Source organism: Salvelinus sp. IW2-2015, linkage group LG26 (genome assembly GCF_002910315.2).
Source record: "Salvelinus sp. IW2-2015 linkage group LG26, ASM291031v2, whole genome shotgun sequence".
Taxonomy (NCBI): domain Eukaryota; kingdom Metazoa; phylum Chordata; class Actinopteri; order Salmoniformes; family Salmonidae; genus Salvelinus; species Salvelinus sp. IW2-2015.
In genome coordinates, this window is record NC_036866.1 from 20,295,126 (window position 1) to 20,312,408 (window position 17,283).

General features: G+C 43.5%; 1 protein-coding gene across 1 annotated transcript in view; it reads left to right on the forward strand.

Moving 5' to 3' along the window:
• Nucleotides 1–1,473: 1,473 nt before the first annotated feature.
• Nucleotides 1,474–17,283, forward strand: part of LOC111952695 (CMP-N-acetylneuraminate-beta-galactosamide-alpha-2,3-sialyltransferase 2) — a 23,012-nt gene continuing 7,202 nt past the window's right edge. The window contains 6 exon segments of the mRNA XM_070435184.1: nt 1,474–10,314; nt 13,767–13,785; nt 13,788–13,886; nt 13,889–13,924; nt 13,927–13,957; nt 15,967–16,146. Of these exon segments, the coding sequence (XP_070291285.1) occupies nt 9,901–10,314; nt 13,767–13,785; nt 13,788–13,886; nt 13,889–13,924; nt 13,927–13,957; nt 15,967–16,146 (779 nt within the window). The 5' untranslated portion in view covers nt 1,474–9,900.

The window sequence follows — 17,283 nt, forward strand, 5'->3', positions numbered from 1 at the left end:
TTGAAAGGTTGGTCATGGCTTACATCAACACCATCATACCAGAGACCCTAGACCCATTTGCATACCGCCACAACAGATCCACAGATGAGACAATCTCAATCGCACTCCACACTGCACTTTCCCACCTGGACAAAAGGAACACTTATGTGAGAATGCTGGTCTTTGACTACAGCTCAGCGTTCAACAGCATAGTGCCCACAAAGCTCATCACTAAGCTAAGGACCCTGGGACTAAACACCTCCCTCTGTAACTGGATTCTGGACTTTCTGACGGGCCGCCCCCAGGTGGTAAGGGTAGGCAACAACACATCTGCCACGTTGATCCTCAACACGGGGGCCCCTCAGGGGTGCGTGCTTAGTCTCCTCCTGTACTCCCTGTTCACCCATGACTGCATGGCCAAGCACGACACCATCATTAAGTTTGCTGGCGACGCAATGGTGGTAGACCTGATCACCGACAACGATGAGACAGCCTATAGGGAGGAGGTCAGAGACCTGGCAGTGTGGTGCCAGGACAACAACCTGTCCCTCAACGTGAGCAAGACATAGGAGATGATCGTGGACTTCAGGAAAAGGAGGGCCGAACACATCCCCATTCACATCGAAGGGCTGTAGTGGTGCTGGTCGAGAGTTTCAAGTTTCTTGGTGTCCACATCACCAACAGACTATCAAGGTCCAAACACACCAMGAAAGTCATGAAGCGGGCACAACAAGGGCGCTACAGAGGGTAGTCCATTCGGCCCAGTACATCACTGGGTCCAAGCTTCCTGCCATCTAGGACCTATATACTAGGCGGTGTCAGAGGAAGGCCCCAAAAATGTGCAAAGACTCCAGTCACCCAAGTCATAGACTGTTCTCTCTGCTACCACATGGCAAGTGGTACCAGAGCACCAAGTCTAGGTCCAAAAGGCTCCTTAACAGCTTCTACCCCCAAGCCGTAAGACTGCTGAACAATTAATCGTCGGGACTGCCGCCCGTGGTGACTCCTTGCTGTCCCCAGTCCGCCTGGCCTTGCTGCTATTCCAGTTTCAGCTGTTCTGCCTGCGGTTATGGAACCGCCACCTGTCCCAGACCTGTTGTTTTTCAACTCTTGATGATCGGCTATGAAAAGCCAACTGAAAATTATTCATGATTATTATTTGKCCATGCTTGTCACTTATGAACATTTTTGAACATCTTGGCATAGTTCTGTTATAATCTCCACCCGGCACAGCCAGAAGAGGACTGGCCACCCCTCATAGCCTGGTTCCTCTCTAGGTTTCTTCCTAGGTTTTGGCCTTTCTAGGGAGTTTTTCCTAGCCACCGTGCTTCTACACCTGCATTACTAGCTGTTTGGGGTTTTAGGCTGGGTGTCTGTACAGCACTTCGAGATATTAACTGATGTACGAAGGGCTATATAAAAATAAAATTGATTGATTGAATTGATTGTCAAGGTGGGTGAGGGGAGTGTGCAGTGCAATGGCGATTGCATCGTCCGTGGATCTGTCAGGGCGGTAGGGGAATTGGAGAGGGTTGAGTGTGTCGGGGAGTAGGTGATGTGGTCTTTGACTAGCCTCTCGAAGCACTTCATGATGACGGAAGTGAGTGCTACAGGTCGGTAGTCATTAAGTTCAGTTATTTTCCRTTTCTTGGGCATGGTGATAGTGCACATCTTGAAGCATGTGGGGATAACAGCCTGTGGGCACGGCTAGGGATACCGTCTGGGCCGGCAGCCTTGCGAGGGTTAACACCCTTGAATGACTTGCATAGAGGTCCTTAAGCATGTGGCTCACGTTGTCCTCAGGGGCTCTCCTTGGCAGCTCAGTCATTATTATTGAATTATAATTACTGTATAAATGAACATACACAATGTAATCATGTATGTCCAAGTGTGTCAAATATGTAAGTTGTAAACATTGTATGTCAAAACCACTGTTTGTGTGTGTGTCTCCCTAACCTTGCTAACAGACAAAGAGCTGTGATTGGATCAGTGATTTACCAATCACAGCCTTGATGGGCTTGGCAACAGTGACATGGGGTGGTGTGTAAAGAAACACATTTTGGGGAGAAAGTTTCTTTGGGATCATCAGATGACATCTTGAAACCGTCTTTAGGGAAGTCCACTGAACAAGCTGGGAACTAGACAACCACCTCCAGGGGTATTAAACGTAATTGGACTCAGGAATGTTCTTGTAATGTTCCCATGAAACATATCTAGAACATTAATATCTTATATTCTGAGAACATGGCAACCATGTTCTGTGTGTGTTTGGTGTGACGTTGCTTGCAACATTTCCATGAAACAAGTCTAGAACATTAATATCTTATATTCTGAGAACATGTTTGGTGTGACGTTATTGAAATATTATCCAAACCCTCAGAAAACTGGACACATGAATGTTCTTGCAAAYTTTCCATGAAACGTGTCTAGAACATTAGTATCTTATGTTCTGAGAACATGGTAGCCACGTTCTAGGTAAGTTCTGTTTGACGTTAACTTCTTTGGGCTGCAGGGGCAGTATTGAGTAGCCTGGATAAAAGGTGCCCATTTCAAACGGCCTCGTACTCAATTCTTGCTCATAGAATATGCATATTATTATTACTATTGGATAGAAAACACTCTCTAGTTTCTAAAACCGTTTGAATTATATCTGTGAGTAAAACAGAACTCATTTTGCAGCAAACTTCCTGACAGGAAGTGGAAAATCTGAAATCGATGCTCTGTTCTAGGGCCTGCCTATAAATGTGCTTGATATGTATTAGTATACATGCACTTCATACGCCTTCCACTAGATGTCAACAGGGAGTGAGAGAAGAAATGGAGTGTATAACTTGATCTGAGGTCGAATAAGAGCTCTTGGCATGACGTGTCACCAATTTCTTGTTTTCAGGAAGGCGCGAGAGGTACCCGGGGATTGCCTTCTGAAAAGCTGTCGTTATAGACGGCTACTATCTCCGGCTTTGATTTTATTTGATAAATGTGACAATATCATCGTAAAGTATGTTTTTTCAATATAGTTTTATTAGATTATTGAAATTTTTTCGGGACGTTAGGCGTGTTGCGTTGTCTGCGTTTGTTCACGAAGGAGAGCTTCGCGCCACTTTGCTAACTTTCCGTGCTAATTGACTGGAGAAGAGGACATTCTAAAACCAAACAACGATTGTTCCCGACAAAGGACCCCTTGTACAACATTCTGATGGAAGATCATCAAAAGTAGGACCCATTTATGATGCTATTTCATATATCTGTCGGAACATGTTTACTAATAGTTTGCGCCCAGATTTTGGGCACTCTCTCGCTATAACYTAAGCTGGATGTCGTAATGAAGTTATTTTTAGAATTCTAACACGGCGATTGCATTAAGAACTAGTGTATCTATCATTTCCTATACAACATGTATTTTTTAGTAACGTTTATGAATAGTTATTTGGTCAGAATAGGTGAGTGTCATAAAAATATCCGGACATTCTGGGAAAAAAGATGCTACGTTTGCACAATGTATAACCACTGATTTCAGCTCTAAATATGCACATTTTCGAACAAAACATAAGTGTATGTATAACCTGATGTTATAGGACTGTCATCTGATGAAGCTTATCAAGGTTAGTCAAAAATTATATATCTTTTGCTGGTTTGTTACGATCGCTAACTTTTGCTGCTGGTAAATGGCTTGTGTTTCTTGCTATTGTGGTAATATAATGCTATATTGTGTTTTCGCTGTAAAACACTTAAGAAATCGGAAATATTGGCTGGATTCACAAGATGCTTGTCTTTCAGTTGCTGTACACCATGTATTTTTCAGAAATGTTTTATGATGAGTATTTAGGTATTTCACGTTGGTGTCTGTAATTACTCTGGCTGCTTCGGTGCTATTTGTGACGGTAGCTGTGATGGTAGCTGCAATGTAAAACTGATTTATACCTCAAATATGCACATTTTTCGAACAAAACATAGATGTATTGTATAACATGTTATAAGACTGTCATCTGATGAAGTTGTTTCTTGGTTAGTTTGGTTGGTTCTTAGGTTAGTTAGGTTGGTTTTGTGCATGCTACCTGTGCTGTGAAAAATGTCTGTCCTTTTTTGTATTTGGTGGTGAGCTAACATAAATATACGTGGTGTTTTCGCTGTAAAACATTTTAAAAATCGGACATGTTGGCTGGATTCACAAGATGTTTATCTTTCATTTGCTGTATTGGACTTGTTAATGTGTGAAAGTTAAATATTTCAAAAATATATATTTTGAATTTCGCGCKCTGCACTTGAGCTGGCTGTTGTCATAAGTGTACCGACGTCGGGCTTGGTCTCTTGGAAACAGTCCTTGGACATCACTATGAAAACTGTAGGTAATTACCTAATGTAACGTTCTCTAAAGTTGTGGGAATGTTTGTTAGCTGGGGACATACAACAGAGAAGGAACAATAATTCGCTGGAGCTGTCAGAGTATCTAATTTTTACATTGAAGGCATTTAGCAGAACAATTAGGGTTAAGTGCCTTGCTCAAAGGCACATCAACAGATTTTTCACCTTTCTCARCTTTCGTTTACTGGCCCAACACTCTTAACCGCTAGGCTACCCATCTTCTGATACACAGAGCTGTAGCTAGCCTCTACTACAGGCCTCATCATGAGACCCTTTCTACCGAGAGTCCTCAGATCTGAGGTTCACACATTTTTGTATCTCACTTTGAAAAAAACTATTTTTTTACATTCATATTTAAATATCAACAAGCCTTGATTGAGCGTGAGTGTTTTAATTGGCTGATGGAGATTTGCTGATGCTGACCCCACACATGCAGCTCTCAAACAGACTCTCACCTTGGAACTATATGGGTTAACTCTGATATTGTATGAGGAAAGTACATTTACTGTAGATTTAGGCCTCCTGTTGGTTACAATCCCACAGAAAAGTCAGCCAGTTATTTCACATTGATTTTCTTAAGGAAAGCCCCAGGTCCAGTCCCCTCCAAAAATCTTTGACAGACAGGTAAGCATTTCACTGTAAGGTCTACACCTGTTGTATTCGGCGCATGTGACAAATAGAATGTGATTTGATAACGCTTAAATGCTTTAATCCATTAAACATTAKATTTGATTAGGCCTCTCGGTCCAGGCATTGAAAATCTGTGTATTTTGTTCAGATTAATCGACAGAGGCAAGCGAACACTGTCATTGTGGCTGCATTGTAAAGTCTCAGTCCACAGAATAAGGCATCCATTATAGATGGAGTTTTAGGGGTTTTAGACTGGGTTTCTGTATAAGCACTTTGTGACATTTGCTGATGTAAAAAGGGCTTTATAAATACATTTGATTGATTGATTGATAGCACAGGCGGTCTGTGGCACCTTAATTGGGGAGGACGGACTTGTGGTAATGGCTAGAGCGAAATAAGTGGAATAGTATCAAATACATCAAACACATGGTTTCCATTTGTTTGATGCCATTCCCTTCACTCTGTTCCAAGCATTATTATGAGCTGTCCTCCCCTCAGCAGCCTCCACTGATTGATAGAGCCTGTAACCAACAGCTATGCATGCACTTTCTTAAGGTGGCTACACAGTGTTGTCCATGGATATCTTTTTCTACATTTTGCTACATTGCCATGGCAGCCAGCTGTGAGGCAATGTTTCCAGGGCAACAGAGGCCCTCACCCCTCCAACCCCCCACAACCCTGTGTAGACAATCAGGACAGAGATGGGACAAAGTCTTACTGTGTTTGTGTATGATGTGTGTGTGTGTGTGTGTGTGGTTGTGGTTGTGCGCATGCTGCACATGTGTTCTTGCATACATGTGTGTTTATAGAAGTGTTGGTTAATGGAAGAGACTTGGGTGAGGTCACTCCTGGACTTGACATGCACCACGATAGCTGCATCATGCAGGAGCAGTGAGTGGGTCCAGAGTCAAGCCCAGCCAATCTCATATGGCTATGCTTGTTTTTAGAGCGTGTCCATCTCATCTGCCAATGTGTGCTTGTCTGTTGGCTTTTCCAGCTTTGAGATATTTAGATTGACGTCAGTGAATTTGATTAGAAAAGATCATCTCTGTGGTCAAGATGATCCATGCATACACTGCAAGAGTGTAAGCCAGATTGTCACTAGGTAAACTCTCTCCCCAACATGATTATGCTTTTCTTCACATATTCAAATAAGTGATCAGGGCCGGCCCTAGCCTTTTTGGAGCCCTAAGTGAGATTTGGTTGGGGGGCACTTTTGCATTCAAAACATTTGAGAATAATTAAAGTTTTAAAGTACATTTCCTGCAATTCTACCCATTTGCRATGGGGTGGAGAGCCATTTTCTTCAGTTTCAAAGCTGTGCCTGCGAGCTGGCCCTGTAGGGGATCAGTGCCTGTGCTTGTTGCTGGTACCCTATGTTCCTGTCACAGTGAAGATAGATAGCGTATCTCTACAGGTAGCAATCACGTAAGTCTCAATCCTCTCTCCTGTATCTCCCTCCAACTCCCACACTCCTTCTTTCAATCTCTCGCCCTGACCATCCCTCCTTCTTGTGCTTTTCCGATTTCCCTGTTTTCAAGGACACTTACATGGCTCTGCAGCTTCAAGGAACAAATGCAACGCTTACTGGTGAACATGTCATGTAAAAATGTTCTAATTGGCGAAAAAAATCAAGGCATTATCGACGCTTTAGCGGTACCCCCACACATATAATCACAGTGCCCATCATTTAATCTGAAGCTGAGGCAGCATCCCTCAGCAGCATCCTGCCATATGACCACATGTTTAGCTATTTTGCTATTGTTTATTTTACTGATCTCTTCTTCCTAAGTATTTGTGTGTGCTGTATGCTATTGTTCTCTGTCTTTTTTTGGGATGGTTCCCAAGCTTTTTGGAAGCATTTTGGCAAGTCCAGGCTGGCCCATTTTGTAAACATTGAAATGTTTGTGGATCAACAATCTTTCCTGTATGTAAGTCTTTCTGTAAATCTGATTCAGTGAGAGTAACACGCATCTCTGCACAATCGCAATCCAGTATGTAGCCATGGAAACCTGAAGTCTCCTCTTTGATGAAAGCAAGGACATTTTTCAGTGGGTGGCATAGTTAAAAGAGTACAAACACCGATCCTACTGAACTAGAATGAGAGATTATATTTATATGACTGATCCATCCATTACCAATGACTCAAACATGTAATTACAACAGGTGTTGCATCACAACCATCCATCTACGTAGCGCCTACCTACACTGTGGCCTGAGAGTTTAAGAGCTGCATTCAAATGTGGTTTTCAGCGCCAACGTATTATGGTKCAGTCATTGTGTAACATTATTTGGTGATTGTCCCTTTCTTTCTACATGTCATGTCTGGTCTTTGTCAACCCAGTGCTTTGGCCCTGCTGCAGATACTCTGTCTCCTTTCATCTGTAAGCTTCGGTCCCCACAGAGGCCCAAAGATAGAAGCACATCCCCTGTTCTTCCCTCAGAGACTGGCCTGAGAGAGAGAGCGAGATMAGTTGTTTGGGGGGGTAGACAAAGTCACAAAATGCATTTAGCAGTAGAGATGGAAAGTGGGTTTTGGCTGAGGCAGGGGAATAAGGGAGATGAAGAGGCTGCTATACTGAGATATAACAAACTCTAATTCTGTTCAATTAGATATGCTCCTAATGAATGGGGCTTTGTTTTGTTTTGGGTTGTTTGTGTTTGGGTATGTGGTAGCTGAACAGACTTGACAAGCACCAAACCACAAATGTAACGTCTGATAAGCATCATTATTCTGTGCTATTCTGGTAGGGTAGGCATGATTCATCTTGTTTTTCAAGAGGTTTGGGGTTTGTTTTGAATATAAAGACCAAGGAAAGAGTAAAGGCCGAGAGGGGCTCAGACAAGGGGGCTTTCTTTACAGCAGACACAATAACTTGAACGACACAAAAGCTTTCAAATCAAACTGTCATGAAGTCAAAAACCCAGGTAAATGTCAGTATCTCTATTGCCGGGAATGCCACGATGCCTGTGTGTTATAAATGCACAGTCTATTGATTCACACCCTCACTTATATTATCTCCTCTCTCTCCTCCAGCTGTCCACCACTTTCTGAAAAGCGGTGTGTTGGTGTCTCAGGAGGACAGGGACCTGGAAACAAGCAGATAGGGAGCAGGAGCTATAGGAGCTACAGGGGCCACGGTGTCTATCTGCTCCTCAGTTCCCCTGTGAGGCTGTCTTTGTGTCAGGGATCAAGAGGTGAACACACACACAGACAAGGACTGTCTAACAGCAGGACTGCACCACTTTGCAGGGCACTGGAGGGACACTGGGCAGAAGGTTAGCATCTGGCTGGCAGAGAGAGGGAAGAGAGTGAGTAATGTGGTGGGCAGGCGACTGCAGTGCCGAGATTACAGATTAGGAGATTAGGGAGAGCAGCAGGTCAGGGCACATCATCCTGACAAAGCCTGTACTTCCACCAACACTACACAGCAGAATTCAATTAAACCCTACAGCTACTGGCAGGCAGTGGCCCAGCCTCACATACACATACACTCACACACAAATAGACAAAGAATCTCCACTGCTGGACAGCTGCTGAGCTCCCCTTCCCTCTTGTCCTGTTTGATGTTCAGTGCCAGATGGGATTTTTTTCTTCTGATTGATTTGTCTTTTTTCAATCCAGTCACTCATAGCCTCAGTTCCTTTCAGGGCATTCATTGGTAAGCCCTTTTAAGGTCCTCATATCTAATTTTCTTAAGACTCTGTGGCAATCCTCTTTGTCATTACGGCCAGAATGCTTTGATTACTTTAGGAGGTTTTACAGTATTGCTTTTTCTCTGGCTGAAGAGCACTGGAATTCTGATGGTCGCGCAGACTTTTTGAGTCTGCACTGCTATGAATATTTGTGCCCATATTCTCCTGTCAATCAGACTTGACAGGTCCAGAGAGCTCCTCCCCCAGACAGACAGACAGACAGAACGTGGATACAGAGCATCTGGAGGGCTGGTAGATGCTCAGTCTGCCACACAGAGAGACAGACACACCACTCACAGCCTCGATGACAACTAGACTACAGGACACCTGGCCCTACGTTCTAGTGGAGGAGAACACAAGGTCCTGAGTAGCTCTGCTTTTTCTGCAAGTCTCAGAAACTCCAAAGTGGATCTTCTGACAGAAAAAATAAAGCTTGCGCGAGACAGGGGTAGAGAAGTGAGAAGAGAGGGGGAGACGTATTATTTGTTCAGGTTGACTAGAGACTCGATGGAGCTTCTTTCATGCCAGCCTGCCTGCAGTCGCCGCCGCCTTTTACCCTCCTTCTCCCATCTAGCCCGCTAGAGCATACTAATCAGAAGACTGCTTCAGCACTTGACAGAGGACCTCCAAACACTAGGGCGGGCTACTCACATGGACGGCTGAGATGACACTAATGACTCGCTACCTGACTCTTACCATGGATATCACTATAGGTGGATATGACTGCTAACACAGCGTGATAAGCTCTGACAGTTTATCAGACTCTAGCAGTGTACAATTTGTGCAGAGTTCATCAGAGTTTTGTATGTGCAGACACTGCTGGAGCTCCCATCGAGGCCTGGAGCAGTGCAGGGAGTGGAGATCCGGGCTGGTGGGTGATAGGTGTGAAGAGCGGCAGCTGCGTACGGAGAGACGGAGAGCGGGGAGAAGCAACAGACACAGACTCTCTGACAAACTGTTTAGTGTGAGACACTGAGAGACTCACTGTGGAGCAGCGACTCTCCCTCTGTCTGTCGCGCTGGGAGAGTGTTCTCTCTGAGCCAGCGTGAGCCAGCCAGCACACTGAGTGGAGCTGAGGCCAGCAGGGTGGGGACGGTGGCAGGAAACAGCGCATGGCATTGGGGGGGCCGGGTGCCCTCCATCACCCAGCACCGGGAGGGGCACTGGGGTTGGGGCTGGGTGTGGGGCAGCCCTGGAGGGGCGAGGGTCCAAAGGTCAGGGGAGCTGAGGCCCATGTTGACAGGCGGGACCAGCGTGGAGCGGGGTGGTCGGACGGCAGGGGCCAGGGCCGGCGGAGGGGGCATGCGGTGCTCATTGAGGGTGTGGGTTCTGCTGGGCTCCCTGGGCCTCGTCTTTCTCACCTCCCTCTTCTTCTCCATCTCTCTGAGGGGGGGCGTTGGCCTGCCATACCTGGAGCCCCCCGGGTGGGAGAAGTCCAGCCGAGTAAAGCTAGTGCCCAACTACTCTGGTGTCCACCAGCTGGGCCCACTGGAGAGCACCCAGCAGCAGAAGACATGTGCCTGTCCCCGCTGTGTGGGGGACCCTGGGGTGTCGGACTGGTTTGATGAGAACTACGACCCGGACATCTCCCCTGTGTGGACACGGGACAACATCCAGCTGCCTTCAGACGTCTACTACTGGTGGGTGGTAAGTGATCCAGCTGAACAGCTTCTATGTTTTACTKCATTTTACCATCCTCTATCGTTCTTCTGGTCTCCCTGGAAAGAATGAGAGCAGCTCTGCCAATCATATTAAAGGAAGGCAAGCACATGATGGGTCTGTCAAAGAGGATATTGAGTAATGTCTGAAAATTGAAATTAACAAGTCAGACAAAGCTGTAGAGGTCCAGTGGAAAAATATCCCCTGTAATTCTGTATGAATTACAGACAGGAAAGACCGCATAGGTGATTACGTAGCTAAAAGAGGTTGATATTTTTAACAGACATGAACACTGAAGTAGAAGACGTGTGAGAGAAAGATGCTGACCTGTGAGAAGTAGCATTTAGAAAACTAAATTAGTTTGTGTTTGGTCAGAAGTTTAACTTATTTAGTGTCACATCCTTGAGTTTCTGGCCTTGCTTTATATATTCTGAACAAAAATATAAACGCAAAAATGTAAAGTGTTGGTCCCATATTTCATGAGCTGAAATAAGAGCCCATACGCATTAAAAGCTTATTTCTCTCAAATGTTGTACACAAATTTGTTTACATCCCTGTTAGTGAGCATTTCTCKTTTGCCAAGATAATCCATCCACKTGACAGGTGTGGCATATCAAGAAGCTGATTAAACATCATGATCATTACACAGGTGCACCTTGTGCTGGGGACAATAAAAGGTCACACAACACAATGCCACAGATGTCTCAAGTTTTGAGGGAGCGTGCAATTGGCATGCTGACTGCAGGAATGTCCACCAGAGCTGTTGCTAGAGAATTTCATGTTCATTTCTCTACCATAAGTCCCTACGTAGATGGATGGTTGTGATGCAACACAGTTGTTTTAGAGAATTTGGCAGTACGTCCAACCGGCCTCACAACCGCAGCCCATGTGTAACTGGCCAGTCATGTYAAGTCCATAGATGATGGCCTAATTAATTGATTTAAATTGACTGATTTCCTTTACTGTAACTCAGTAAAGTCGTTGAAATTGTAGCATGTTGTGCTCATGTTTTTGTTTAGTATATATCCCACTCGATAATTAGGTGATTGCAAACAGAGGCAGACCAGCTAGTGCCAAGCAACTAAGTGGTGTAATGTAAATGAGCTGGTGAAAGGATGAGATTAGAGAGAGGAGCTAATGAGGTAGGTGCCGAGGAAAGGTGAAAGAGGGCATAGATTAGGGTTAATGGATCTCTCGAAGAGTTAAGTCAAGAGTCTTCACTGTTGAGTTGGTTAGTACATATATACCTAGTATATGGTCAAGGTGGTTGAGCAATGAAGAGCATGTCATAGTTTCTCTGCAATGGCGCCTGAGAGGAGCAGAGCAGGAGTGGAGCAGAGTAGTAAAGACACTGTTTGGCAGCAGCAGTAACCACTGAACATCTGCCAAGAATTAGTGACCCTGCAGAAAGCCGGTGTGCTGTGCCAGGTGCTGGTATCGAGGAGGGGGAGGGAGCAAGACAGAGTAAAGAAGAGAGAGAGCATTGGGGAGAGGTCATGCAGGGGAAACTTAGAATTGGGGAGGGGGTGGCACGGGGAGAAACTGGAGAGAGAGAGAGTGCTATGTGAGAGAGAGACAGAGAGTGCTATGTGAGAGAGAGACAGAGAGTGCTATGTGAGAGAGAGACAGAGAGTGCTGTGTGTGAGAGAGTGCTGTGTGTGAGAGAGTGCTGTGTGTGAGAGAGTGCTGTGTGAGAGAGAGAGAGTGCCGTGTGAGAGAGTGCCGAGAGAGAGAGAGTGCCCCGTGGTCGTTACGAGAGAAGAGAGTGCCGTGTGTGAGAGAGAGTGTCCGTGTGTGAGAGAGAGAGAGTGCCGTGGAGAGGAGAGAGAGTGCCGTGAGGAGAGAGAGGAGTGCCGTGAGAGAGAGAGAGAGTGCCGTGAGAGGGAGAGAGAGTGCCGTGTGAGAGCCATGTTAGAGCAAGAAGCTGGGTGAGCGAGAGAGAGTGCTGTGTGAGAGAGAGGTATTTAAAGGGGGTGTCAATTAGAGGTCGACCGAATATGATTTTTCAATGCCGATACCGATACCGATTATTGGAGGACAAACAAAGCCGATACCGATTAATCGGCCGATTTATAAAAATAAAAAAAAAAACATTATATATATATATATATATATATATATATTCATACACACACACACATTTTTGTAATAATGACAATTGCAACAATACTGAATGAACAATGAACACTTTTATTTTAACTTAATATAATACATAAATACACACACACACACACACACACAGCTCTGAAGTGACAATGATACTGAGTTTAAGTTACCTGTGATGAATGTTGAAAACAAAAACTTTACTTTCTATATGCAGGAAATCCTATTTTAATAATGGGCATGGTAAGAATTGACAACCAAAGTGCGAGTCATAATTCCCATGACACCTTTTAGCAAAATCTGAAAAGCGGTTCCTTCATTTATTCCATAGGATATTTTTAGATTCACTTAAAATAAGATCTGTGTTTCGTGTAGGCTTACATCACCGTGCCAATTTTATAACTGTGTAGATATCCATAGGACAAGGTAACTGATCAATATTGGCTAAATATAAGCGAAGATAAAAAAAAAAATGTAGAGTGGATTTATGAAAATATGTTGACAAACGTTACCTTATCCTAGTGAGATTTACACGGGTATCAAAACGTCGAGGCTGTTTAAGCCTGCACGAAACACAGACCTTATTTGAAGTAGATCAAGACATTCTCTATGGAAGACATGAACGGTAAAATAACGAAGGAACCCCTTTTCAAATTCAGTCCCAAGTTATTACAGGAATTATAACGCGTCGACTATTTCTCTCTAAACCATATACCTTTGACTAATCAGGAAACTATCACCTCGAAAACAAAACGTTTATTCCGTTCCGTATTTTATCTAACGGGTGGCATCCATGAGTCTAAATATTCCTGTTACATTGCACAACCTTCAATGTTGTCATAATTACGTAAAGTTCTGGCAAATTAGTTCGCAAAGAGCCAGGCGGCCCAAACTGTTGCATATACCCTGACTCTGCGTGCAATGAACGCCGATTTCAAGTTTTCATAACAATCGGAAATCGGTATTTTTGGGCGCCGATTTGTCTTTTTTTTTTCATCTTTAGTGTCCTCTAGTGTCAATAGCCTGATGGAACTTTTGTTTTGGGGGTTGGGATGTTCACATGTGCTCCTATAGCAAAGACTTGAAAAACAGACTCTGTTTCATCTTCAATGTAAATGTTTTGGTCACCTCTCCCTAAAACATCTGACCTCTTTTCACCTCCATTAAATATTTTGTAACCTCTTCTCTTTCCATGAGTCAGTCACTAGGATACTAAAACCTACCCCTCTGCCCTCTTTTGACATCCTGTCCGAGGAATGAGACAAAGTCTATGGTATTCTCCCAGTCCCTGACTGCTCTCCTGACTGTGTGGCCTCTCTGTCGCCCCCTGCTTGTAGATGCTGCAGCCTCAGTTCAAGCCCACACTATCCAGCAGGTGCTGTTGCGACTGTTCCAGGTGATCCCTGGCCGCTCCCCCTATGGCTCCTGGGACCCCGCCCGCTGCCTGCGCTGTGCCGTGGTGGGAACTCTGGCAACATGCGCGGGGCCGGTTACGGACCACCATAGACAGCCACAACTACATCATGAGGTGAGGGAGAGCGAGGGGGTTTAGAACATAGGTTAGGTTAATCTGTTTAGTAGTTGAGGGGGTTTAGAACATAGGTTATGTTAATCTGTTTAGTAGTTGAGGGGGTTTAGAACATAGGTTATGTTAATCTGTTTAGTAGTTGAGGGGTTTAGAACATGGTTAGGTTAATCTGTTTAGTAGTTGAGGGGTTTTAGAACATAGGTTAGGTTAATCTGTTTAGTAGTTGAGGGGTTTAGAACATAGGTTAGGTTCATCTGTTTAGTAGTTGAGGGGGTTTAGAACATAGGTTAGGTTAATCTGTTAGTAGTTGAGGGGGTTTAGAACATGGTTAGGTTAATCTGTTTAGTAGTTGAGGGGTTTAGAACATAGGTTATGTTAATCTGTTTAGTAGTTGAGGGGTTAGAAATGGTTAGGTTAATTGTTTAGTAGTTAGGGGGTTTAGAACATGGTTAGGTTAATCTGTTTAGTAGTTGAGGGGGTTTAGAACATAGGTTAGGTTAATCTGTTTAGTAGTTGAGGGGGTTTAGAACATGGGTTATGTTAATCTGTTTAGTAGTTGAGGGGGTTTAGAACATAGGTTATGTTAATCTGTTTAGTAGTTGAGGGGTTTAGAACATAGGTTATGTTAATCTGTTTAGTAGTTGAGGGGGTTTAGAACATGGTTATGTTAATCTGTTTAGTAGTTGAGGGGTTTAGAACATGGTTAGGTTAATCTGTTAGTAGTTGAGGTTTAGCAAGGTTAGGTTAATGTTTAGTAGTTGAGGGGGTTTAGAACATAGGTTAGGTTAATCTGTTTAGTAGTTGAGGGGGTTTAGAACATGGTTATGTTAATCTGTTTAGTAGTTGAGGGGGTTTAGAACATAGGTTAGGTTAATCTGTTTAGTAGTTGAGGGGGTTTAGAACATAGGTTTAGGTTAATCTGTTTAGTAGTTGAGGGGGTTTAGAACATAGTTTAGGTTAATCTGTTTAGTAGTTGAGGGTTTAGAACATGGTTATGTTAATCTGTTAGTAGTTGAGGGGGTTTAGAACAATTAGGTTAGGTTAATCTGTTTAGTAGTTGAGGGGTTTAGAACATGGTTAGGTTAATTCTGTTTAGTAGTTGAGGGGGTTTAGAACATAGGTTAGGTTTAATCTGTTTAGTAGTTGAGGGGTTTAGAACATAGGTTAGGTTAATCTGTTTAGTAGTTGAGGGGGTTTAGAACATGGTTATGTTAATCTGTTTAGTAGTTGAGGGGGTTTAGAACATAGGTTAGGTTAATCTGTTTAGTAGTTGAGGGGGTTTAGAACATGGTTATGTAATCTGTTTAGTAGTTGAGGGGGTTTAGAACATAGGTTAGGTTAATCTGTTTAGTAGTTGAGGGGGTTTAGAACATAGGTTATGTTAATCTGTTTAGTAGTTGAGGGGGTTTAGAACATAGGTTAGGTTAATCTGTTTATAGTTGAGGGGGTTTAGAACATAGGTTATGTTAATCTGTTTAGTAGTTGAGGGGGTTTTAGAACATAGGTTAGGTTAATCTGTTTAGTAGTTGAGGGGGTTTAGAACATAGGTTAGGTTAATCTGTTTAGTAGTTGAGGGGGTTTAGAACATGGTTATGTTAATCTGTTTAGTAGTTGAGGGGGTTAGAACAGAGTTTAGGTTAATCTGTTTAGTAGTTGAGGGGGTTTAGAACATGGTTAGGTTAATCTGTTTAGTAGTTGAGGGGGTTTAGAACATAGGTTAGGTTAATCTGTTTAGTAGTTGAGGGGGTTTAGAACATGGTTATGTTAATCTGTTTAGTAGTTGAGGGGGTTTAGAACATAGGTTAGGTTAATCTGTTTAGTAGCTAGTAAGTTATATTATGTGTTGTGCTATAATGCTACTGTAGGCTATTTACAGTTTTTGTAGAGAGAGAGAGAGATTTTTATTTAACTAGGCAAGTCTTGTCTAGATGTCTTGATATCCCTCTGTTTGTGTGTTTGTCTATCATTGGAGCTGCTCCCAGTATGGTCTGATTACCTGTGTCTGTCAGGATCAACCTGGCCCCCACGCTGGGCTATGAGGAGGATGCAGGCAGCCACACCACCCACCACTTCATGTACCCAGAGAGTGCCAAGAACCTGGCAGCCAATGTCAGCTTCGTCCTGGTGCCCTTCAAGACCCTGGACCTGCTGTGGATCACCAGCGCACTCTCCACTGGACAGATCCGCTTGTGAGAGCAAAACTGCCAGCACACACACACAGTCCATTCAGTTCCGGTCCTTGCTGTTCTGCAGCCCTAAGCTAGACCAAAAAAATGCTGCTAGACTTTAAAAAGTCCCAGTAAGCAAAATGACGTTGAAAAGACAACTAAAATATTCAATTTAGGTTCTGAATGAATGGTGAAAGTATATATTTTCTGTATGTTTAGAATACTTATTTTCACTTATTTTTTTAGATGTTGAAATCAGGCTAATTTTTGGTTCTGAATGAAGGTTGAAAATACGTAATTTATCTATGATCTATGGTCTATGATTGGTTCAGTTTTGGTCCGTACCGGATGTGGAAATCAGGGCCTGTCCGGTCTGCACCAAAAAAAGATTGTCCAAAAGGCGTCAGCCTCAATCCGTGCTTACTGAGGTGCACCCTACAGTGMTGCCTGAAATTACATTTTATGAATGCCCATCTATGTGGTAAGCCTACCGTTTGTAAAATACCCCAAAAAAGATGTCCAAAAGACGTTGGCCTGTGCTTAATGGGATGTAGCCTAATGTGTTGCCCCACAATGGAATTGTATGAATGCCCATCCATGTGGTAGTCCCACCATTTGTAAAACAGGCTGTTGCATTGGCTTTATTAGTCCTGATTCCTGTAACTAATCCATTTGTCTATTTAAGCTCTGAATATCAGCTACCCAACTTTATCAGAAGTTATCGTGAGCCTATTTGCAATGTGTTTATACTGCGGGAAATGCAGAAGTATTCTCTTTTTCGCTATGATCAGCTTGTCAAAAATGTACCGATACAAACTTGAAACCAATGATCATGACGATGGTTGTGATTGTCCATCCATGTTGTCCATTTTACTTTGACCTGTTCTGTTTTTAGGATATGTTGTTTGTTAACATGACAGCACATTTTTTTATTTGATTGAGCACCATTTAGGTTACGCTATATGATTGGAGGTTAGGCTATATGATTGGAGGTTAGGCTATATGATTGGAGATTAGGCTATATGATTGGAGGTTAGGCTATATGATTGGAGATTAGGCTATGTGATTGGAGGTTAGGCTATATGATTGGAGGTTAGGCTATATGATTGGAGGTTAGGCTATATGATTGGAGGTTAGGCTATATGATTGGAGGTTAGG